Source organism: Mirounga leonina, unplaced genomic scaffold (assembly GCF_011800145.1).
Source record: "Mirounga leonina isolate KUSES-001 unplaced genomic scaffold, KU_Mleo_1.0 Mir_173, whole genome shotgun sequence".
Classification (NCBI taxonomy): domain Eukaryota; kingdom Metazoa; phylum Chordata; class Mammalia; order Carnivora; family Phocidae; genus Mirounga; species Mirounga leonina.
Window position 1 is genome coordinate 76646362 of NW_023270447.1, and position 24896 is coordinate 76671257.

Sequence of the window (24896 nt, forward strand, 5' to 3'; positions counted from 1 at the left end):
CCGCCCTGGCTGTCCCCGCCCAGTACACCATGTTGGCGTGGGCGGGCGCTGACCCTGGAAGACACAACGGGAGACACCTGTCATTTACAATTTCCTAGTCGCCACATAATGAATGAATGAATGAATGAATGAATGAATGAATGAATGAATGAATGAATGAATGAATGAATGAATGAATGAATGAATGAATGAATGAATGAATGAATGAATGAATGAATGAATGAATGAACGAACGAACGAACGAATGGAATAAGAGAATGAAATGAACACTCTTGTAGCCGTCTCTTCGGTCACACGTGTCAGGGTCCCTCGGGAGCACATTCCCAGGAGTGGAGCTGATGCCTCCAAGGGCGGACGCACGTGGACCGCACCAGATTTTGCTCAACTGCTCTCCAGAGTGGTTATGCCAACTTACCCCCTCCCCGGGCAGCGCTGAAAGTCCTCGTTGGTCCGCGCCTTCTCCAACACTCTATCATCAGGTTAAGCTTTTTTACCAATCTGATGGGAGTGAAACTTGCATGTCTGTGGTTGCTACGGAGGTTAGACATCTTTTCAAAGGATCATCGACCATTTCTTTTTCATGCCGTTATTATTCTTCTGTGTGGGTTCTCTTTTTTTCTTCAGAAATCTAATGGAGGTTTGCCTGTTTCATTATTTTCTCAAAAAACTGGCTTCAGTCTTTCCAGTTTTTTCTAGTCTTCATTGCTTTCCTATGTCATTAATTTCTGGTCTTATTATTTCTGTCTTCTTCCTTCTTTGTGTTTACACTGTTGTTCTTTTTCTAATTTTGTGATGTTTAGCACATTCGTCTTTTTTCTTTTCTAATATGAGCACAAAGGGCTATACATTTCCTTTTCGGTGCTGCTCAGATATATCCCACAGATTTTAATGTTACAATTCTAAGTATTTCCTAATTCCCTTTAGGATTCTTTGACCCAAGAATTATTCAGGAGTGTGTTTTTAAAGCTTTGTACTTATGAAGTTTGTTATATTGTTTAAGTTCTTGATATTTTTAACAAATTTGCACTGTGGTCAGAGAACATGGTTTGTATGTTACAGATTATTTTAAATTTATTGAAATCTACTTTTCACCCAAGACTTAGTCAGTTTTGATAAATGTCCGCATTTGGTTGAAAACAGTGTGTATTCTCCAATTATTGGGTGCTGAGTTCCATATATGACTGTTTAATCCAGGTTGTTAATTGCATGTTCAGATCTTATACACTCTATTAATTAGTATGTTGTCTGCCTAATCTATCAGCTTCTGAGAAAAAAATGCTAGAATCAGTCACTATTCAATTTCATTTCACTTCAAGTCCAAAATTCTTTATTGAGTACCTATTATGTATCAGATACTATTCTTTTTTTTTAATATTGATGTCCCTTTATTTATTTATTTTAAGATTTTATTTATTTATTTGACAGAGAGAGACACAGCGAGAGAGGGAACACAAGCAAGGGGAATCGGAGAGGGAGAAGCAGGCCTCCCGCTGAGCAGGGAGCCCGATGCGGGGCTCGATCCCAGGACCCCGGGATCATGACCTGAGCCGAAGGCAGATGCTTAACGACTGAGCCACCCAGGCGCCCCTCAGATACTATTCTAAGACCTTATATCAGAGGACAAAATAGTTCCTTGACCTCACGGAACTTAAATTCTAGTAGAATATACAGACAACAAACAATAAAACATAATAAATAGGTAAGTTACATAGGGTATGTCAGAAGATAATAAGTGATATGGGGGGAAAAACATAGAGCAGAGTGAGGGAGACCAGAAGAGCAGGAGGGTGGGGTGAGTTACTGTATTAGAGTGGTAGGAAAGATGTCATTGAAAAAGTAAAACTTGAGCCAAGACTTGGAAAAGGTGAGAGCCTGAGTCAAGTATATATCTAGGAAAAGAGTGCTCAGGCAGAGGGAACAGCCAGTGCAAAGGCCCTGTGGCAGGGGGTTGGACCCATCAGGCAGCCAATGTGGCTAAAGCTGGCTGACCAAGGAAAGCATGATATTAAGGAGATCAGAGAGGTGATAGGGCCAGAACACATAAAGCCTTCTAGGCCACTCTAAGTACCTTGTTTGGCTTTTACACTGAATGAAATGGGCCCTACACACAGTTTTGGACAGAGGAGTATTTTAAAGGAATCAGTCTAGCTGTTGTGTTGAAATTAGACTAAAGATGGGTCTGGTTAAAAGCAGGGAGCCCAGTTAGTAAACTATCAAAGTCAACCAGGTAAGAGATGATGCTTGATTTTTAAAAGCCTAAGGTAGTCTAAATAAAGTTTCATCTCCATCTCTTTCTTGGCTTATGTTACTGTTTACTGTCATTCACAATTTCACTTCCATTTTGTTTTTATACCCTCTGAAAGAGTCATTAGCGTTATTATTATTGCTTTATATAGACATCTGTTTTTACTTACTCATACATTTAGAAACTTATTTGTTCACAATTCCTTCTTGCCTTTCTGTTCTTCCCTCTATGAAGAATTTCCTTCTGCTGACGGCATACCCTTTAGATGTTCCTTCAGTAAAGGTCTGTTCGTCGACAACTCTACTTGTATTTCTTTAGTCTGAGTTATAGTTTAGTTCCACTCCCCCTGCCTTTCTTCTGGCTTCTGTTGTTGATGTTAGAAAATGTGGTTTTAAGTTTCATTATGATTCATTTGCTGGTATTGTGTCCTTTCCCTCTGATTGCTTTTAATTTTTTTCTCTTTGTCGTTGGTGTTCTGAAGTTTTATTATGATATATGTGAATGTGGAATTAGTTTGTTTTTAAAATTCTGCTTGTAGGGGTGCCTGGGTGGCTCAGTTGGTTAAGTGTCTGCCTTTGACTCAGGTCATGATCCTGGGGTCATGGGATCAAGCCCTGTGTCAAGCTCCTTGCTCAGCAGGGAGCCTGTTTCTCCTTCTCTCTCTGCCCCTCTCCTCTGCTTATGTTCTCTCTCTTTCAAGTAAATAAATAAAATCTTTAAAAAAAATAAAATAAAATAAAATTCTGCTTGTAGTTCACTGTGATTTCTGAATCTAAGGAAAATTCTGGACAATTCTCCACTCTCAGCAACCCCCTCTATGGCCTCCCCAATGCCCACACCCACTTCTATTTTTCCCTTCTGAAACTCCAGTTAGGTATATTTTAGGACTTTTCATTCAATCCTTTTTTTTTTTAAGATTTTATTTATTTATTTGAGAGAGAGAGCACATGAGAGGGGGGAGGGTCAGAGGGAGAAGCGGACTCCCTGCCGAGCAGGGAGCCTGATGCGGGACTCGATCCAGGAACTCCATCCAGGAACTCGATCCAGGAACTCCATCCAGGAACTCCATCCAGGAACTCCAGGATCATGACCTGAGCTGAAGGCAGTCGCTTAACCAACTGAGCCACCCAGGCGCCCCTTTTCATTCAATCCTTAACCTCTCTTTTATCTGTCCCATCTCTTTGCCTTTTTGTGCTGCATTTTAAGAAATCTCTTCAGATCTTCCTTCTGGATCAATGCTTTCCAACTAATCTATTCTGTTCTTTCACCTACATTTAAGAGTTCTTTTTCCAAAGACTTTTTTTTCACTTCTAGAAATTCTACTTGATTCTTTTTCAAATCTGCCTAGACAGTCTCCCATTATGTACTCATGGTTTTGATTCCTTATTGTTTAATTATATTAAACATATTCCCAAGAATGACATGAAGTCCTTGAAAGTCTCATTCTACTGTCTGACATTTCTGTGAACTCTTGTTCACATGTCCTTTTTTTTTTAAAGATATTATTTATTTATTTGAGAGAGAGAATGAGATAGAGAGAGCATGAGGGGGGGAGGGTCAGAGGGAGAAGCAGGCTCCCCGCTGAGCCGGGAGCCCGATGTGGGACTCGATCCCAGGACTCCGGGATCATGACCTGAGCCGAAGGCAGTCGCTTAACCAACTGAGCCACCCAGGCGCCCTTGTTCACATGTCCTTATACATTTTGTTATTTTGCATTGAGAGCTCAAATTCCATAGGCCGCTTCATGTGGGAAACTTGTGTGACCTGGCTAGAAAGTATATTCCTCTGGAGAAATTTCAAGTTTGCTTTCTAATCGTATCTAATGATGTCCCATACAATATTTGGGTGCTCTGGTTTGGTGTTTCTCAATATTTAGAACATACTTATTAAAAAAAAAGATTAGTTATCTGACATTCAGATTTATCTGGATTCTTATATTTTATCTGTCAATGCTGCTGGTGTGAAGCCAAAGTCTTGTCTTTGTTGTTAAAACTTCAGCATCTTACTTATCAAGATGGGCACACAAAACAAAACAGAACAGAATACCAATGGAAAAATCCCCTCCATCTCATCATTCTGGCTTCCATTTTTTTCTTGGTTTTGATTTCCTCTTGGTTTTTGGCCCTTGGGTTTTCTCTTACTTTCAAAGGGAAGTCTCAGGATTGGTCTTTTTGGAAACAAAAGACTAAAAACCGCACAGGCCACTTCTGCTTCTTGAATTCCCACATACCTCTCCTAAGGCAACCAGAAAGATCTAGTGACCCAGTAGAATGGAAAGAGGGCAAAATATAAAGGAACAAAATATAAACTGCTATTTCAGCATATGATTCATCTACACAGGTAAAGGGTTTGTCTAGAGCTATTGATTGTGTGAAGTCATTATTGCACTAATTGAAAAAGACTCCTTTCTTCTCATTGTACTACAGCAAAGCCTTCTTGGCAAGCTCAACAGGAGCCAAGGGACCCACCCCATGGAGAGACGCTGGGTGATGGAGGCAGCCAATGGCTGTAAGGATGGCTTGGACTTCAACCCCATGAAAGAGTACATGGTCCTGAACAATTCCCAAAGGATAGCTATTGCTGTGCTGTGTACCTCCCTTGCCCTGCTAAGTGCCCTGGAGAATCTGGCTGTGCTCTACCTGATCCTGTTCTCCCACCGGCTCCGCAGGAAGCCCTCATACCTGTTCATTAGCAGCTTGGCTGTGGCTGACTTCCTGGCCAGTGTGATCTTTGCTTGCAACTTTGTGAATTTCCACGTCTTCCATGGCATGGATTCCAAGGCTGTCTTCCTGCTGAAGATTGGCAGTGTGACCATGACCTTCACAGCCTCTGTAGGCAGTCTACTGCTGACCGCCATTGACCGCTACCTCTGTCTGTGCTACCCACCTACATACAAAGCCCTACTCACCCGGGGGAGGGCACTGGCAACTCTGGGGATCATGTGGGTCCTCTCAGCATTGGTCTCCTACCTGCCCCTTATGGGATGGACTTGCTGTCCTAGTCCCTGCTCTGAGCTTTTCCCCCTGATCCCCAATGACTATCTCCTGGGCTGGCTCCTGTTCATTGCCTTCCTCTTCTCTGGCATCATCTACACTTATGGGCATGTCCTCTGGAAGGCCCATCAGCATGTAGCCAGCTTGGCTGAACACCAGGACAGGCAGGTGCCAGGAATGGCACGAATGAGGCTTGATGTGAGGTTGGCCAAGACCCTGGGGGTGGTGCTGGCTGTGCTTTTCATATGCTGGCTCCCGGTACTGGCCCTCATGGTCTACAGCCTGACCACCACCCTAAGCGACCAGGTCAAGAAGGTCTTCGCCTTCTTCTCCTTGCTCTGCCTTGTCAACTCCATGGTCAACCCCATCATCTATGCCCTGCGGAGTGGGGAGATCCGTTCCTCTGCCCATCACTGGCTGGCCCACTGGAGGAAACATCTGAGAAGACTCGGACTTGAAGGAAACAAAGAAGTCCCAAGGTCCTCAGTCACTGAGACAGAGGCTGATGTGAAAATCACCCCGTGGCCAGATTCCAGAGGACTAAACTTTTCTAAATGCTGATGAGTCCTCTTTCACAGTTTTAAACAAACTGAGTCAGAATCATTTCGCTCCCTGGAGGAGAGAGAGCAGCCTTGATCCTATTGTCTTATTTGAGCCAGGCCCCAGGGCTTGGACACTTACCCCTTTTCACTGATGACTGATGGCAATGACCCTGGCAGGTAGCCTGGCCGTGCCTATTTGCACACAGACTGTTGGATAGCTAGGCCCTGTGAGAAGTGGTGCTCAAGCGAGAGGCTTGAGCAGGCTCAGTGCACGTTTGGGTTAGGAGAACCGCCCCGACAAGATGGCTTAGTGCTTGCATCCTCCAGAGACCACAGGAGCCAGATGGAGCCTTCAGGCTCAGCAATGAGAGACTCAGAGGAAATCTGAGATGAATGGATTATTTTCCTGGCATCTCAAGATGTCAGATGGGATGGCTGGCCAACCCCGTTCTTGCTTGATTCTTGGGATCTCCTTGGCTCTAAGGCAATGAAAGACCCCATTTTCTGGTCACCTTTTCCTACTGAGGATCAAAAACTTTGATACAATAAGGATCAAGAGTGTTGATCCACCTCTTTCACAGCTAATTGACAAGCCTCTAGTTCAGGGAATCTTGTTATTAGGGCAATGGCCCCACTTGACATTCTGATAATCTCCATTCACGGCCGCGGTGACCTCCTAGGTTCCTGGGGAATACAGGGGAGGCTGGGACTGGTTGAGACACAGAATTTTCAGAGAATTTTGTGGACCCTCTGAAGTCCTTCCACTGGAAGCAGGCAATGGCCCAGTCTAACTCCAAGAAAAAGGAAGACATTCACTAAGATTTCATAAACCCCCAAATTGTTCCCAGTTGCCCCTCAGTTCAGCTCCTTTGTCTCCTCCACACCCATATAACAAAAAATAAACAGAGCAAGTGGGAGGAGGGGGAAATTCCCTTACTACGTGCCAGGCATGGGACTGACATCCCACAGTCCATTATCTCCAGCAAGAACATAGCCCCATGCTTTTGAAGATTCCAGGACATCCATATTTTACTTATCAGGGAAGGTAGGTTCCTACCAAAGCAGCTTACTTAAAACAATAGACTAGAGAAATTGTTGGTGCAGAGGATAACAGGAATTCTAATGAAATTTGTGGGACCATAGACAGAATAAAAGGAAAGATATTGATTAAACAGGAATATTAAAAATATTCACTTACTATTTACAAGACAAGGTGTCCACTAATGCACCCTTCTCACAAATACGTGCCAGGCTTTGTGCTAGGTCCTGGTTGTGCAGCCATAAACAAGACTCTGCCCCTGTCTAATGGGGCTTACATTCTACATTCAGGTGGGAAGACAGCCACTAAAGAAGATAATTCCTGGTGGTACAATGAAGGAAATCATCAAAGTCATGTGATAGGGATTCACTGAGGCAACTTTAGGTAGGGTACCTACTATGTGCTCTGGTCGTAAATGCCACAGCTGGCTTTTATAGAATCTTTACTATGTGCCACACACTGGGATAAGTGCTTTCAAATGAAGTATTTTACTTAGTCTCCACAATAACCTGACCACAAGGGTCCTGGTACCCTCATTTTATGGATAAGGAAACATTTAAGAGGCAAAATCACTTGTCTGAGATCACACTGCCGATATGTATCCAAAGCTGGGGTTTCCACAGCCTGCCGCCTTTACCATTAACCTCCTGGCCTAGTTCAGCCAAATGCTGCTTGATTAGGAATAATACTTGATTTCTATAACATCAGATTGCTGCAATCTTAACTCACCATTATTTCTCAACCTACTTCATTTTATGTCCTGCTCAGTTGGTGGAACATGCCACTCTTGATCTCAGGGTTGTGAGTTCAAGCCCCACGTTGGGTGGAGAGATTACTTAAAAATAGAAACCTTTAAAAAAACATTTTTCCACCAAGTGGCCTAAAACGACAGAAACTTATTCTTTCATGGAAGCTTCTGGAAGCTAGAAGTCCAAAATCAAGGCATGACCAGGGGCATGCTCCCTGCAAAGGTTCAAGGAGAGTATCCTTCTTTGCTTCTTCCAACTTTTGGCAGCTCCTGAAGTTCTTTGGCTTGTGGCAAGATAACTCCAATCTCTACCTCCATCTTCATAGGACACTCCTCTCCCCACCTTATCTCTTGGTGTCCTTTTTTAAGGATGTCATTCATTGGATTAAGGCACATTCTAATCCAGTATGATCTCATCCTAATTTAACAAATTACATCTATAAAGACTATTTCCAAATAAGGAAACATTCACTGGTTCTGAGTGTACATGAAATTTGGGGGGGACATTATTCAACTCAGTACAGCCCCCAAGGACAAAGTCAACTACTCAATTACAGCCCATATCATGGACTGTGTTAAGTGGCAGTCACTTGCTAGTCTTTCCCCATGAGATGAGCTCCACGTTCATCTCTTGGTCCCCAGTGCTCCTTGACAATCCAGCATAGAGCCTTTTTTTTCTTCAAAATTTTTATTTAAATTCTAGTTAGTTAGCAGATAGTGTAATATTGTTTTCAGGAGTAGAATTTAGTGATTCATCACTTACATGTAACACCCAGTGTTCAACATGACAAGCGCCTTCCTTAATACCCACCACCCTTTTAGTCCATCCCCCACCCACATCCCTCCATCAGCCCTCAGTTTGTTTGCTTTTGTTAAGTCTATTATGGTTTGCTTCCCTCTCACTTTTTTTTCCCCTTCCCATATGTTCATCTGTTTTGTTTCCTAAATTCCACATATGAGTGAAATCATACCGTATTTGTCTTTCTCTGACTGAATTATTTTGCTTAGCATAATACACCCTAGCTCCATCCATGTCATTGCAAATGGCAAGATTTCATTCTTTTTGACGATTGAGTAATATTTCATTATATATATCCCACATCTTTATCCATTCATCAGTCGATGGACACTTGGGCTTTTTCCATAATTTGGCTATTGTTGATAATAGCATAGAGTCTTTTTTTAATATATTTTTTAAAGATTTTATTTATTTATTCATGAGAGACAGAGAGAGAGAGAGAGGCAGAGGGAGAAGCAGGCTCCCAAGGAGCAGGGAGCCTGATGTGGGACTTGATCCCAGGATCCTGGGATCATGACCTGAGCCGAAGGCAGACGCTTAACCATCTGAGCCACCCAGGCGCCCCTAATATTTTATTTATTTTTGCGAGAGAGAGAGAGAGAGAGAGCATGAGCAGGGGAGAGAGGGGTGGGGAGGGGCAAAGGGAGAGCAGACTCCCCACTGAGCAGGGAGCCCGATGCAGGACTCAATCCCAGGACTCTGGGATCATGACCTGAGCCCAAGGCAGACACTTAACTGACTGAGCCACCCAGGTGCCCAACAGCATAGAGTCTTAAGAGAACGGGTCAATATCTGTGGAATCAAACTGCTCCCGAAAAGCATTTTGGAATATCAAAATTTATTTTAATCCAGATACCTATATTTTTGTAAGGCAAAGACATGGCATGAGTTTTTAAGGTAAATTTGTGATTCCTTAAAGTTTGGGCATACCCTTCTTTATTCATTGGTGGGGTCTTTTTTTCCTTTTCTCAAAGAAAATGCCCAAGTGCCTGGCATATATCCATACTCAGTAAATATTTAATGTTTAATGAATAAAACTAGAGTTTAAAAATCATTGAATTAAATGCACTTCCACACTTCCTCTATTTCTCTTTTCACATTCACACTCCATTTCTGCTCTAAATAGAGAACTAGTTTATGGAGGAGAGCAAGCAGAGAAAGGGGACCCTGGATGTGACAGAGAGCTGCCCTCATTGTTCAGATGAGGGAACGGACCCAGACAGTGGACAAGACTTGCCCAAGAAGCCCCAACAAGGTGGTATCCAGTGCTAGACATGCGTGTTTCCCAATTTCCAGCTTTGTCCACTCTGTTGTCATGTCTCTCATCTGTCCCTGCAGATTTACATGTTGGTTATGAGGATAAGGAGAAGTGAAGGTCACAGTGTCCCATTTTATCTTCCCCATGATGAGTTCTCTAACATCAAAGACCATTAGTCAGTCTGATCGCTAGAAGGTGTGTGCAAACAAAATGGGTTTTGTTTTGTTTTGTTTTTTTGAGGTATCCCTGCTCACTGCTCTGGGCACTATTTCAACATAATCTTGGGGAGAAAGAAACACCGAAAATAAAATAGCTGTTCGACGAGCAACAGCTACTGTGTTTCCTTATCACTCCTAAAATGAGGAAGTGCTTGGTTCTGTCAACACAGGGCCCAACAACCTCCGAGGGTGCAAGAGGGAAGGGCTTTTTGAGAGGCACAGATTGCACACCAGGGTCCTTGGATTCTGGTCCCAACCCTGCTCAAACTAGCAGTGTGATCTTGGGCGCCTCCAATCCCCTCTGTGGGTCTCAGTTTCCTCCTCCGCAAAATGGGAAGAGTAGGGAAGGGGATAGTGTCGAGGATCGCCAAAGTCCCTTCAGAGACTCTGACATGCTGCAGTTCTCTCGCTGATAGGTGAGGACTGGCTGTGCCAGGTGGAGTCATTAGACCTTCCCCACCTGATGACCTCACTTCCTGTTTGAGCACAGAGCGTGTACAAATTGTAGAGGAACCGGTGACCTCCCTGGCAGAGAAGGTTGACACGGGCACTCCTTGGGCCTGGGGCTCTCGATTTTCTCACCCTGCTACTATAAATACGTTCTTTTGTGGCAGTCTGTGCATGGGTCTTATTTTCCCAATTAGACATTAAGCTCTTTGTATTGCCTCAGAATTCCCAAAGCAAGCTCAGTAAATATTAGACAGGCAAAATGATCACAGAGGCTCTTCCTCATTCAGTGCCCACCTTTCTCCCTCCGCTCCCTGGTAATACCTCCTTCCCCCATCCCTCCTCCCCGTTATTTCTGCCAGGACTGTCACAATGCCTTTCCATCTGGTATTCCTGCCTCCTTGCTCTTCTATACTACAGTTCAAGATGTCCCCTATGGCTCCCAATAGCAAAATGGACTACCCCCAGCTCTCGGCACGCACTGGGCCTTTCACACCCCCACGACTGAACCCCGCTGTGAGGTCTCTTCCCCAGTGTTCGTTCATCCCTCCGCGGAGCGCGGTCAACGACGCTTTGTGTTTTTCTCCCTTTGAGCGCCAGGGGGCGCTGCAGGAACGGCCGAGCCGGAGGGGAAGACCGTCGCCAAGCAGCCTGGGTTGACACGCCCCCTTTCCCTTCCGAGCCAATCATTAGTGAGAGTGGGCGGAACCGCGCGGCCTATACCTGCGCGTTAAGAGGCGGCGGTGGAGGCTCGGAGGCAGCGACGCGGACCTCCGACATGAAGTCGAGGGCGGTGGGCCCCGGGCGGCGGCTGCTGCTGCTGCTGCTGGTGCTCCGAGCGGCGTACGTGCGCGGGGCCCAGCGTCCGCGCCGCTACACCCCGGACTGGCGGAGTCTGGACGCCCGGCCGCTCCCGGACTGGTTCGACAAGGCCAAGTTCGGGGTGTTCGTTCACTGGGGCGTGTTCTCGGTGCCGGCCTGGGGCAGCGAGTGGTTCTGGTGGCACTGGAAGGGCGAGGGGCTGCCGCAGTACGAGCAGTTCATGAGCGACAACTACCCGCCCGGCTTCAGCTACGCCGACTTCGGGCCGCAGTTCACGGCGCGCTTCTTCCACCCGGAAGCCTGGACCGACCTTTTCCAGGCGGCCGGGGCCAAGTGAGTGTCGCCGCGGGGACCGGCGGAGCCCCCTTCCCGGCTCGGCCTGACGTTAGGCAGGTGGGGACCGAGTGGGGGCGGAGTGGGGGAGACGAGCCGGCTCGCCCGGGGTCGCTCAGCTGCCGGTCTGACTTCGGGTGCCCGCGGGTCCTGTGATTTGCCTCCCGAAGGATGCAGACCTGAATGTGGCACGACTGATCGATCACGCGAAGGAGGCGCGTCTGCTTGAGGGTTAGAAAACAGTAAAGGTTTTCGGGGAGGTGGTGGGCTGGAAAGCCCTCGGTGTCTACGCCTGTATATCGAGACGGTCGAGCTGTGTGATACCTAATGTCCCTTCCAGGTCATCAAGACAATCAGGATTCCAGAATTTTCATCCACTGGTCTGGCGTTTTGTCACCTCCCTGCAGCCTCCTTCCATGGTGATACAAAGGGGTTGTATTAGTTCCTTTCAGCTCTAACGTCTCCCAGAGGAAAAGGGAGGGAAAGAAAGTGCGCAGTATATTTGGACAACGGGACCGATTCTCACTCACCTGCTCTTCTCAATGCCTTGCACACAGAGAGTGCCCAAGAGCTGTTTGAACTATTTTGAGAGCTGTCTAAGCTTGCGTGCGGAGGATTCAGAGAAGAAAGTGTGGCGTGGCGTGCTGAAGTGGGGAAGGGAGAGGCTGTTGAAGGCTGGGGCCAATCCGGAAGGACTAATCCTCGAGGGCAGTATGTTGTCAGATGTGAAGTCGGAGAATGGTTGCCCCCAGCTTCTAGAAGAGTTAGCTTGGCGGCCAGGAGGGAAGCGGGTTGGAGGAGGGTAAGAACGGAGGCAGGGAGGTTTTCCAGCTCCTGGCTTAGAGCGGTCTTCCACCCTTACCTTATCTCCTCAGTCACCTCCCGGGTTTTAGTTTCCCTTGGACAAGTTTTCTTGTACTAAAGAAAATTTACAGCTGATGTTTGGTGTTTGCCGATAAATGAATGGGAATATAAGACTCAAATAAACACAGGTGGTGGTCACTGTCTAATAGGAGCCTTAGAGATCCCTAATTTACAAATTAAAAAAAAAATTGAAATCTGGGAGACCTTTGTCCAGGCCCCTTATTTTGTGGCCCAGGTGACAAGCCCAGATAGAGGAAGGGAACTAATGTCCTATGTCCAAATCTCGTGACTCCAAGGCAAAGGTTCCTTTCACCATACCAGGGGTTTGCAAACTGGCCAGAGAGAGAGGTCCTCTGCCTGTTTCTGTAAATTCCATGAGATGAGAACGATTTTTACATTTTAAAAAGGGTTAAAAAAGAAAAAGAATATGCCACAGAGGGGAATGGAGCCCACAAAGGCTGAAATACTAACAGGCCCTTAAAGCTTTGGAGCTCCCCACACCAGCCAGTGATTAAATTATCATGTGCAGGCATCATGGGGTTTTCTGCCATATGAGCAAATGAAATGTTGAGTGTTATTTCAACACTGCACTTTTCTCTCCAGCTCTGTTGGTCTTTTGTCACCTCTGTAAATGAGAGGCAGTTCATATGACCTTTTGTTTTACTTTTCTATCCTCTGCTATTTCCAGAACGAGAGAGCTAAGGTGCACTTCTTTTCCCTTACTCCTTCCTTCCCTCTGGGCCTCCTCCTTGGCTGGGGACTAAGGACTCTGGCTTCCTTAAGTTTGCTTCCATTCCTGGAACAGTACCCACGGGGCGATGTGACTGTAGCGACTCCTTGGGTATCACCAACACAGTCACGCATGCAAGGACATTTCCTGTGGTCGAGTTCTCCCAACCTTTTATAAAACCTCAGGCATGCTGGGTAAGCTCATGCTTCTGGCCCACCACCTGCTTCCTTTGCTCATGTAGTTCTGCTGTCCACAGGTATGTAGTCCTAACGACAAAGCACCACGAAGGCTTCACAAACTGGCCAAGCCCTGTATCTTGGAACTGGAACTCTAAGGATGTGGGTCCCCATCGTGATTTGGTGGGTGAGTTGGGAAAAGCCCTCCGGAAGAGGTAAGTATCTACAGATGGTTACTCTTGTCATCTCTTTTGATCTATCATTCCTCTGTGCTCTCGTGTGTTTTCTAAGTTTGCATGTAGTGAGTAAACCTGAAGGTTTCTGGCCTTTGCATTAGCAGTGTTTGATGCTCGGCACTTTTCATGTGACCGAAGGTGGTATCATCAGAGAAGTTCATGGCCCTGTTTAGGTGAGGGATACCCAGTGGAGACCACAGTGCCTCATATGCATTCTGTCAAGGATTCTTTCTGGAAGGCCTTCCAACCCAAGGTCTTTTCCAGTGTCTGATGAAGGACTGGCTCTGTCATCTTTGTGTCCCCCTCAGCTGTCAACATGCAGCTTTGCGGGTATTCAGAGAAAGTTTGGATGAATCCTAGGTCAAGAGGGAACTGACAAAGGCGGCAGTTAAGGGAGCCAGAAAGTGAGGTAAGGAGCAGCTTGGTTGATTCTAATTGATGCTCCCTAATGTTTGCCACTTAATAAGAAGTAACTTCCCAAGATCAAATAGCTTGGAAGTGGCAAAGGTGGGATTTGAACCCAGTTATTCTGGTTTGGGACCTTACAGTTCTGGGTATGATTACCTATAGAGAGGAAAAGTGGTATTTGTACTTTACCCCATCTCAGCTTTATTGTGATTTGGTAAACTTGATGCCCTATTTAAGGAGTAGGCCAGCTACCTGTTTGTATAAATAAAGTTTGATTGGAACACAGTTACACCCACTTATTTGTGTGTTGTGTCTGTGGCTGCTTTCAAGTTACAATTTCAGAGTTGGAATAGAGACCGCAAGGCTTGCAAAGACTAAAATGCTATGTGGCCCATAAAGAAAGCATCTGCTGACTCTGGTCACCTGGTCAATATTCAGTTTCCCAGTGCTGTGCACAAAGTCCTGCAAAGCAAAAACAGTCCTGCTATAAAAGTCAGATGTTGATTAGACTGGACTTTATGATCCTTGATTTTTACCTTCTTTGTATCTATTTAGTCCCCGAGTCTTATGATGAAATATCTAACTCTAATTCTTTCTGTCTTATCTGTGCTGTTGCAATGTTATCCTTACTTCTCACTGCAGGGTGGCGTGTCTGTGACACTCACCATTCATAACTCCAAACAAGTTTTATTGTGTACAAAAATAGGTCACTTTGACTCTTTTTCATTTTGGTTGAGAATTCTTAACATTTTAATGTTAAGAACTGTTAGTAAATCTTAAATGAAACAATAAACCCATGTTCATTAATTTCAACTATGTAGAAAATGTTACTAATGATTATTTCCGAGTGATGAGATTTGGGATGTTTTATTCTTTATACTTTTTTCTATTTTCCAGTATCTCTACAATATGTATTCTTACGACTGACAGAGAAAACAGTTTTTAAAAAGGACTGTGTATTATTACTGAGATAATGGACATAGATAAAAGATGGTTTAAATGACATTTGAGGGGCTCTTGGGTGGCTCAGTCGGTTAAGCATCTGCCTTCGGCTCAGGTCATGATCTCCGGGTCCTGGGATTGAGTCCCGCATCGGGCTCCCTGCTCGGTGGAGAGTCTGCTTCCCCTTCTGCCCTCCCCCCACTGCTTGTGCTCTCTCCCTGTCTCTCCAAATAAATAAATAAAATCTTTTTAAAAAGTGACATTTGATGTTAAGGTATTTATGTATAGAAAGTAATCCTGTGTGTGATCAAAAACCCAGTCCTTTTGTTTAAGTTAATGATAAGAGATAATTTAAGGAAATGGTTGCGATCCCACTTGCCCCTGCACACCCTTACTGGTGAGTTTCACTGAGATGTAAAAATGCTGCCACTGGTTTTTCTTAAACTACATTATTTTTTCTTTGTTTAATGGACATTTGCTGTTCTGTTTTTCTGTTTAAGGAACATACGTTACGGACTCTATCACTCACTTTTAGAATGGTTCCACCCACTCTACCTACTTGATAAGAAAAATGGCTTCAAAACACAGTATTTTGTCCGTGCAAAAACAATGCCAGAGCTATATGACCTTGTTAACAGGTAAAAAAAAAAAAAAAAAAAAAATATATATATATATATATATACACACACACACACACACACACATGTTTTTGTCCTTATGACTTTTATCAGTGAAATCAGAGCTTCCTATAGGATACTGTTAAGTTTGGGGGAGGGGGAAAGGAAGGAATGTGGACAAAAATCTGTAAGACATCAAAATGAAAATAGTGGTTTGCATTAAGACAGAATATATTTTTTCCTCCTACTGTTCAAAACTCCCCTAATATGGTCATATTGCTTTTGTAGATTGAAACAAACAAACCGAGGGTGGGGGTTTTAAGTTTTTAAGTCAAAACTTCAGTCCCTCCTTGCATGCTGGTTTCTTTGTCAGGACCTTGGAGAGGGGCAACAGGGCCCCAAGGACCCAACAAAGGATTTGGCATCTGGCAAGATTTGCATTTGAATCCTGGCTCTTGTTACTCACCAGCCTTAAAGAACCACCCTTCTGAGCCTCAGAGTCTCAGTCTGTAAAGTAGGGAAATAATGCCTTCGATACAGGGCTCAGAATAACATGTGAAAAGTATCTGTCACCTTGCCTGGTACAGAATAAGGGTGGTGTTATCATTTTTTTTTCTTAAAATGATCACTTTCACATTGGGATTCATCACTAGTCTTCACCATGCTTTATTTCTAATTTGCCCTTGCACCTGGGGGCTGGCTCATAGAGGATGGTGGACCTTTAAAGCTCTAGGCAGGCGCAGCCATCTCTTCCTGGATTTTCATTTTAGACCAAACCAAAACAAAATTCCTTGCATCCAGGTGACCTCCCTAGGGAAATAGTAGGTTGTAAGAGACCAGCAGAGGCTTGGAATTAGACAGAACTGGATCTGAAGTCCACTTCTTTCTCTTGCTGGCTGTGTGGCCTTGAATAAACTCCTTAATCTTTCTAGATCTCAGTTGCTTTATCTGTGAAATGGGGATAATATACACCGCAGGGTTGTTGTGACAACTAATGAGGTAATGAGTATAAAGTGCCTAGTACAGTTTCTTGTCCACAGTAAAACACAGACCATCTGCATTATACTTGCCTCTTAGACAGGTAAGCTTTTCCCTGGAGTCCACTTGCTGTCCTGATTACAGAGGACAGCATAGGATCAGGCATCGACAGATATGCATTTGAGTTCGAGCTCCTATTGCTTGTAAGTTTTGTCACCTAAAACAAATTGCCCTAAAAAAAAAAAAAAATTGCCCTGCTGAGCATCCAGTTCTTGCTCTCTAAATGGGAATAATCATGCTTACCTTATAGGTATGTGTGCGTGCACACACACACACTCATGCCACATAGAGGTCAGAATGGAATATGTGAGGGGCGCCTGGTGGCTCAGTTGGTTAAGCGACTGCCTTCGGCTCAGGTCATGATCCTGGAGTCCCTGGATCGAGTCCCGCATCGGGCTCCCTGCTCGGCAGGGAGCCTGCTTCTCCCTCTGACCCTCCCCCCTCTCATGTGCTCTCTCTCTCTCATTCTCTCTGTCTCAAATAAATAAATAAAATCTTTAAAAAAAAAAAAGAATGGAATATGTGAAAGGTGCAGCTGTTGCTTAGGTGGACTGTAGAGATCCCTTATAGTTGAAGCTTTGGGTAGTTGTCCAAAACAATGCATTTCCTGAAATAGTTCAAGCTCTTAAAACATTTTTTTCAATTAAAAATACAGATAATTTTTTAAATTTAAATTGTAGTTAATAAGTAATGTATTATTAGGTTCAGGGTAGAGTTTAGTGATTCATTAGCTGCATGTAACATCCAGAGCTCATCATAACACGTGCCCTCCTGAATGCCCATCACCCGGTTACCCCATCACCCCACCCACCTCCCCTCCAGCAACCCTCCGTTTGTTTCCTAGAGTTAAGAATCTCTTATGGTTTGCCTCTCTCTCTGTCTTTAACTATTTTATTTTGGCTTCCCTTCCCCTATGTTCATGTGTTTTGTTTCTTAAATTCCACCTATGAGTGAAATCATATGGTATTTGTCTTTCTCTGACTGACTGACTTCATTTAGCGTAATACATTCTAGTTCCATCCACATCTTTGCAAATGGCAGGATTTCATTGTATTCGATGGCTCAGTAATATTCCTCTCTGTGTGCCTGCACGTGTGCATGTGAGTGTATGCCACATCTTCTTTATTTTCCGTATTTTGGCAATTGTGGACATTGCTGCTAATAAACATTGGTGTGCACATACCCCTTCAAATCATTATTTTTGTATCCTTTGGATAAATACCTAGTAGTGCAATTGCTGGGTCATAGAGTAATTCTATTTTTAACTTTTTGAGGAACCTCCATACTGTTCTCCAGAGTGGCTGCCCCAGTTTGCGTTCCCACCAACAGTGCAAGAGGGTTCCCCTTTCTCCACATCCTCGCCAACATCTATTGTTTCCTAACTTGTTAATACATCTTAAAAGGAAGCTTAATTCTATAGTTCTGGAGCACCACTCTTTTCATTGGAATTAGCTGGTGCAAGGAAACCAAATTGTTTATATACTGATTACAACCCTATTTTTTTCAGAAGACATCGAAAAAAGATTAGGAGGAAATGTTCCAAAATACTGTATATTAAACAGTGGTTATGTGAGCGACCTTAACAGAGTTATGGTGTTGTTTTGTCTCTTTAGTTTTCTACATTGTCTGCACCATGGTAATTATATGGTACTTTCAAAATGGGAGAAAATCTTAAAATATCTGTTACAAAACAGATCCATAAGACTTTATTGTGAATAGATTCAGATAACAAACTTTGTCCTAATCACGTGTCTTTCAGGTATGAACCTGACTTGCTTTGGTCTGATGGAGAGTGGGAATGTCCTGATACTTACTGGAACTCTACGGTGTTTCTTTCTTGGCTCTACAATGATAGCCCAGTCAAGGCATGTGATTACATGACTTCTTTCTTATTTATCTGTTATGTGAAAAGAAAGAATAAGGAGCCAAGATCTGGAGTAATAACAGTGACAACAGCAACAATAATAAATACCAGTAGTGACACGGAGGTGGTAGGGACCAGGGGACTTCGTGGATGTTAAAGGTTTCTCCTTTAATTCTTTTCCCCACCTTCCTTAGAGTATAAGCTTTCTTTTTCTCCTTTAATTCTTGATTTCGACAACAGAGGTATACAGCTTGTTAAATTTAAGTAGTAGAATAGAAGCAGTACGTAAAAGTCCCAGAGACTTAGAGAAAGTAAAATAAACTATTAAGCACGCAAACATTATAAATGAGAAAAACATCCAAAAAATTAATATACAAAACATCTACAATGAAATGATAAGAATAAGATGCAAATATTTATGACCTCATCCAATCTACGCTGGTTATGCAGTTTAACTCTCAAGAAGGAATTTCATTTCTCTTACATCCACCATAGATTAGGTGAGATCACACCTGGATCCTACCTACCCGGATCAGTGTTCCCCATTTAAGTTAGATAAATAACTCTGATGTGATGTCATATTGTCCACATACCTGTCTACTCAGCCAGTCTGTGCTGGATCTCTAAGGGCAAGAACTGTTTTATTCACCTTGGATACCCCAGTACAAGAATCATAGTAGTGTTAATCATTAACATTAAGATATTCTGAGGGGCGCCTGGGTGGCTCAGTCGGTTAAGTGTCTGCCTTCGGCTCAGGTCATGATCCCAGGGTCCTGGGATCGAGTCCCGCATCGCGCTCCTTGCTCAGCGGGAAGCCTGCTTCTCCCTCTGCCTGCTGCTCCCCCTGCCTATGCTCTCTTTCAAATAAATTTTTTAAAAATCTTTAAAAAAAAAAGATATTCTGCATAATGATTTCTCATAGTTCAGCAAAGATTTGAAGGAAAGAAAATATTTGCTGACTTTTCTTTACCTAGGAAAAGAAAGTCAGGGCCACGTAGTGGAAAGCATCCTGGGCTGAGTTCACATACCTGATTCACAGTCCCAGCCTCCTGAAACTCTGCCCGGGGGTGTGACCTCGGGCACGTCTTCTTCTCCCCATTTCTCCTTTAATGGAAGAAGTGGTTTACCAGATGATCTTTAAAACAGGCTCTCCCAGCTCTGACATTACATGTGGCTTGACTAGGGTTTCTCAGCCTCAACACTATTGACATTTGGGGCTGGATAATTTGTTGTGAGGGGACTGTCTTGTTTGTCCTCTGACGTTTAACAGCATGCCTGGCCTCCACCCACTAGATGGCAGTAGCACCACCCCAACGGTGGCAACCAAAAATGTCTCTAGACTTTGCCAAAAGTCTCTTAAGCAAAATAGCCCCCAGTTGAGAACCGTTCTAGACCAGGTCTCTTCATTATATCCAAATACACAATTTACCAAACTGCATTATGTAAGGAAACGAAGTGGTTTCACCCCAGATGACCCAGTACTCTCTTCTTTTAGGATCAGGTAGTGGTAAATGACCGGTGGGGTCAGAATACTTCCTGTCACCATGGAGGATACTACAACTGTCAAGATAAATTCAAGCCAGAGATCTTGCCAGATCACAAGTGGGAAATGTGTACCTCCATAGACAAGATCTCCTGGGGCTTTCGTCGTAACATGGTGATGGGGGACATTGCAAGTGACTGTGAAATCATTTCGGTAAGAGCACCTGTGAGTTATTTGTTAACTACTGTCTCAAATTAGCCTTCTAACTAGGAGTGATGGGAGCACTCTGGATGGAAGTGCAGGTCGATAGAACCCCCTGGGGTCATTGAACATACCCATAGAAACCTGTCCTGGGGCATCTGGGTTGGTTAAGCGTCCAACTTCTGGTTTCAGCTCAGATCATGACCTTGGAGTTGTGAGATTGAGCTCCACATCAGGCTCCGCGCTCAGCGTGGAGTCTGCTTGGTATTCTCTCTCCCTCTCCCTCTGCCCCTCCACCCCCCTCAAATAAATAAATAAATCTTAAAAAAAAAAGGGGGGGGGGTGCCTGGGTGGCTCAGATGGTTAAGCGTCTGCCTTCGGCTCAGGTCATGATCCCAGGGTGCTGGGATCGAGCCCCGCATCGGGCTCCCTGCTGAGCAGGGAGCCTGCTTCTCTCTCTGCCTCTCTCTCTCTCTCTCTCATGAATAAATAAATAAAATCTTTAAAAAAAAAAAACTGTCCTAAGGAAATAATTGTAATTACAGAATAAAGTCTTACATATAGAGATGTTCTTCCCAGAATTATTTGCAGTTGGATATGTGGGTTGTTTTAATTTCTTACAGCCATAAAGGGATATTTAAGTAGATTTGGGGATTTTCCTTAACCATTGAAATTTTTATGAATGTAATATAGGTCAATGCCTAGGGTTTGAATGAAAAACTAAGTTACAGATTATCACAACTATATAAAATATATTTCCACTGCACAGGGAAAAGACCAGAGGGAGTATCAAAAGTTGATGGTGTGCTGTCTTTGGGGGTCCTGTAACACAGTCTTTTTTCAGTTTTCTGAATGTAATTTTTCTGGGTCCACTTGAAGCGTACCCGTTTGAGATCACAGTAAACACGCACGCACATGCACACACCATGCACACCACACCACTCCAGAAGCCTTGAAGAATATATCCCTTTACAGCATGTTTTTCCAAAGGGACAGCATACACATTTATGTCACCCATTTCATACAGAGTGTCCCAAATTCTGCATATCTCTTCCATGTCCCCCAAGTCTCCCTGGCACTCACTCAGAACCTCTGTCCTCGGGGCGCCTGGGTGGCTCAGTTGGTTAAGCGACTGCCTTCGGCTCAGGTCATGATCCTGGAGTCCCTGGATCAAGTCCCGCGTCGGGCTCCCTGCTCGGCGGGGAGTCTGCTTCTCCCTCTGACCCTCCCCACTCTCATGTGCTCTCTCTCATTCTCTCTCTCTCAAATAAATAAATAAAATCTTTAAAAAAAAAAAAAAAAAAAAGAACCTCTGTCCTCTGATCCCCATACTCTCTCCTCACGGCTCCATGTGATCACAGCCAGGTGCTTTGTTCTCAGCTTCCCCGATCACACTCTGTGCTGCCGACGCACGGCCCATTCCACTGCACGCCACCCCCGGGGAAGCACAGGCCCGTGATTACTCCGTGGAATTCAAATTAATGTATTTCTCCACTTTGTAGCAGGATTTTTCAGTTTTCTCATATAAGCCCGTCCTGCTTTTATGATGACAAAAAATAGCCTTTTCAAAAGGGTAAAGGATATTCACCAAAGGAGAGAATGTGCCCTAGATTCTTTTTCTTCTCTTAATACCTGTGTGCTGTAGGCGTTATGCTGGGCTTGGCAGTCGTCACTAGGATTTCATTGTTTCTTTTCTCTCCAGGAACTGGTTCAGACCGTGAGCTTGGGAGGCAACTACCTTCTCAATATTGGACCAACTAAAGATGGACTGATTGTTCCCATCTTCCAAGAAAGACTTCTTGCTGTTGGGAAGTGGCTGAACATCAATGGGGAGGCTATCTATGCCTCTAAACCATGGAGGATACAACTGGAAAGGAACACGACGTCCGTGTGGTGAGCTTGTCCTCTGCTGCGTGCGGGAACAGGACAAGCCCCTCCCCAGCTGGCGTCTCCTCGGGTCCACAGTGTTACAAGCCAGGGTAGAAGCCATCTTGAGGAAACCCCAAAGCTGTGCTTCTCCTGTTAAATTTGTACCCCAATTTATGTATTAAGCCACCAAGATATCTTTGACTAGTGAGAGGTATGGTTGGCTTGGTGAAAGGAGGAGCTACAGAGTGTCTGTGAATATACTTGACCTGTTACCCTGCCTCCTAAAAATAGTAATAGCCAATGCTTGCACAGCACCTCCAGTGTTTAAGGCTCCAATCCAAATTCTTTCCACTCACTGAATCCCCTCAACAATCCCACCAAGTGGATACTGTATCCCCATGTTACAGGTGAGAAGGGGGACCCAGGGCAGCTCTATACCTTGCCTAGAATCACAAAGCTAACTCATGGAGAAGTCGTGATTCAAACTTGGATTTATGGATCTAGTTATTTGACCTTGGGCCTGTGTTTTTCAAGTGTGAAATGGGGTGATGATACTTAGCTTCCTGTGGTTGTTACGGAGGTGAAGTGTGTTAATTTATGTAAAGCGCCCCAAAAGAGCACCAGGTGCATGCAAAGTGTTCGGTGAAAGGCATCTGCGCGTGTGGTACCATCCCACGTAGCTCTTTGCATCAGGGGAAACCCGTTCATCCTTCTGTTTGGGGTGGATTCCTATTTAGTGATTTTCACCCTCTTCTCTAAGCATGGTGAACTCTCAGAACAAATCCATCTTCACTGCACATCTTATTGGGTCCTCTGTTGTTTTCCCATTGATCTAGAGTTGCAAAAAGATTTGAATAAAAAGGCAAATGGCTTCAGTGTGAAATAACTAGTGCGAGCGTTAAAAATGTTCAAAGAAAACTTATAACCCAATAGAGAGAGAAAATGGAAGCGATCCCCAGAAAGAGTCTTACAGGGCTGCTTTCTTTTTTTTTTTTTTTAAGATTTTATTTTATTTATTTGACAGAGAGAGAGAGAGAGAGAGACAGCTAGAGAGGGAACACAAGCAGGGGGAGTGAGAGAGGGAGAAGCAGGCTTCCCGCCGAGCGGGGAGCCCGATGCGGGGCTCGATCCCAGGACCCCGGGATCATGACCTGAGCTGAAGGCAGACGCTTAACGACTGAGCCACCCAGGCACCCCTTTTCTTAATGTCTATTAAGGTCCCACAGACCTTAATAGGTATTGAGTTCATAGCACTGGCAGACCCAAGGTGTTGGGATCGGTAGATAATTGTAAGGGGGATATATGAGGCTATGTGTCAGGGTCCCAAGCCAGGTATTTCTGACACTGACCTTTCTTTTCTTCCCAGGTATACCTCAAAAGGAACAGCTCTTTATGCCATTTTCCTGCACTGGCCAGAAAATGGAGTCTTAAACCTTGTATCCCCTGTAACTACCTCTACTACACAGGTGAGGAGCCTCTGTCAGTCCGATCCGAGAGGTACCTTTCCTAAAGGAATTGGAGGTCTTTTCTACTTCTTCCTTCCTGCCCCAGGTCTCCCCTATATTGACACCCCCCCCCCCAGACTATCTGCCCTGCCCTGGCCCAGTGTGGCTGTCTTCCATCATGTTCAAGCCATATTCTGTACTCAGTGTGACATCCCCTTTTGCTTTCTGCAGATAACAATGCTGGGGATCCAGAAAGATCTGAAGTGGTCCACAGGTCCAGAAGAAGGTCTGCTCATTTATCTGCCCCAGTTACCACTCTTTACTCTGCCAGTTGAGTTTGGTTGGACTATCAAGCTGACAGGAGTGCATTGATCATTGGAGTTCAGGCAGAACTGCCTCCTATTTGCTGCTTTGGTTTTCCTCTTATAGCACCGTCATTGTAATAAACTACTTCTCTACTCAGCGATGGCTTTTCCAACACATTTTAATCAAAGGAACTGAGTGCATTATACTGATGTCTCAATGGATCAGAGATCTGAAATCCATTGCTAGCATACCTCTCCCTGATCAGCAGGAGGCATAACCAGTTAAGCTCTGAATTCATCCTTCTATTCCTAACCTGGGAAATTATCTATCCCGGAAACTTCCCTCCATTTTCTATGTTTGAAACCTGTCTCCTTAATCAATGACTTCAGATAAGGAATGAGCCAAGTCACCCTACTGCCTATGGAAGGAGGTGAAAAGGATTTGGCAAGTTCAACCATACGCTGTGTTTTTAGCATCAGTTGTCACCAGCACCACTCGGAGAGGAAGAGAACCTGGAAGGGAAGGAAAAGGCTTGCTAGGGCTGCTAGTGATCAGCCCTTTGGAAGTTTCCAAAGCAAACTAGGGGCTCAGAAAGTCAGTCTGTTTACAGTGATCTTATGAAGAAAAGGAATGTGATTCTGCCCTGCTTTTTAAAATATCAAATAAATAAATTTTTATGTCAGATCGTTTCTACCAAAAAGCATGTTGTAGTTTTCTTCTCCCAGTTTCTTATGGACTATTTATGAAAAGATTTGTTTCTGTTTAAAAAAAAAAAAAAAAAAGGACTTGCCAAGTCTCCTTAATGCAGAACAAAGAACAAAATTCCTTTGGTTTTTCTGCTTCTCACTTCTAGTACCATTCTTTTGAGTTGGCTATCAGTTCAGCCCCTTTAATTATTATAGATCTAATCAGATTTTCTATTTCCTTTTTATTTAATAGATATGTTTATACATTTTTACCCAACATTTGAGGAATATTTGTTTTTCTCAAGCACATGGAATATTTACAAATGTAAATACCAAAGGAGCATTATCATACAGACTTGTATGTCTGCAACATAATTAAAGGACCATAAAGAATAAAAACTTGGGAGGAAAAAAAACTATATGGAAATTTTAAAACACACTTCAAAATAACTCACTGATCAAAGAAGGCACCATACAAGGAATTAGAAAATACTTAGAATAATAATGAGACCACTATGTACTGAACTTTGTGAGATGGAATGAAGTCTTTAAAGAGGATCCAGGGAAGATGGCAGAGAGGAGGCACC

The 24896-nt window shown here is 44.1% G+C and overlaps 2 protein-coding genes across 8 annotated transcripts in view; both read left to right on the forward strand.

Moving 5' to 3' along the window:
• CNR2 (cannabinoid receptor 2) overlaps window positions 1-8301 on the forward strand; it is a 30420-nt gene extending 22119 nt beyond the window's left edge. For 5 of the 6 annotated variants that reach the window (XM_035019502.1, XM_035019504.1, XM_035019503.1 and 2 more), the window contains one exon: window positions 4672-8301. In XM_035019502.1, the coding sequence (XP_034875393.1) occupies window positions 4717-5799 (1083 nt within the window). In that variant the 5' untranslated portion in view covers window positions 4672-4716 and the 3' untranslated portion in view covers window positions 5800-8301. Of the gene's footprint in view, window positions 1-1486; window positions 1700-4671 lie in introns of those variants that run through there. The other variant, XM_035019506.1, reaches the window with a different exon arrangement.
• Window positions 8302-11010: 2709 nt separating this feature from the next.
• FUCA1 (alpha-L-fucosidase 1) lies at window positions 11011-24323 on the forward strand. 2 transcript variants are annotated; one of them, XM_035019507.1, is made up of 8 exons: window positions 11011-11444; window positions 13295-13429; window positions 15301-15438; window positions 18215-18320; window positions 19815-20015; window positions 21706-21896; window positions 23239-23338; window positions 23549-24307. In XM_035019507.1, the coding sequence occupies exons 1-8, from the start codon at window positions 11068-11070 to the stop codon at window positions 23687-23689; spliced, it is 1389 nt and encodes a 462-aa protein (XP_034875398.1). In that variant the 5' UTR covers window positions 11011-11067; the 3' UTR covers window positions 23690-24307. The 2 variants fall into 2 exon arrangements, with proteins under 2 accessions (XP_034875398.1, XP_034875399.1); XM_035019508.1 differs by lacking the exon at window positions 11011-11444 and adding an exon at window positions 11584-12246 and having other exon boundaries at window positions 23549-24323.
• The last annotated feature ends 573 nt before the right edge of the window (window positions 24324-24896 follow it).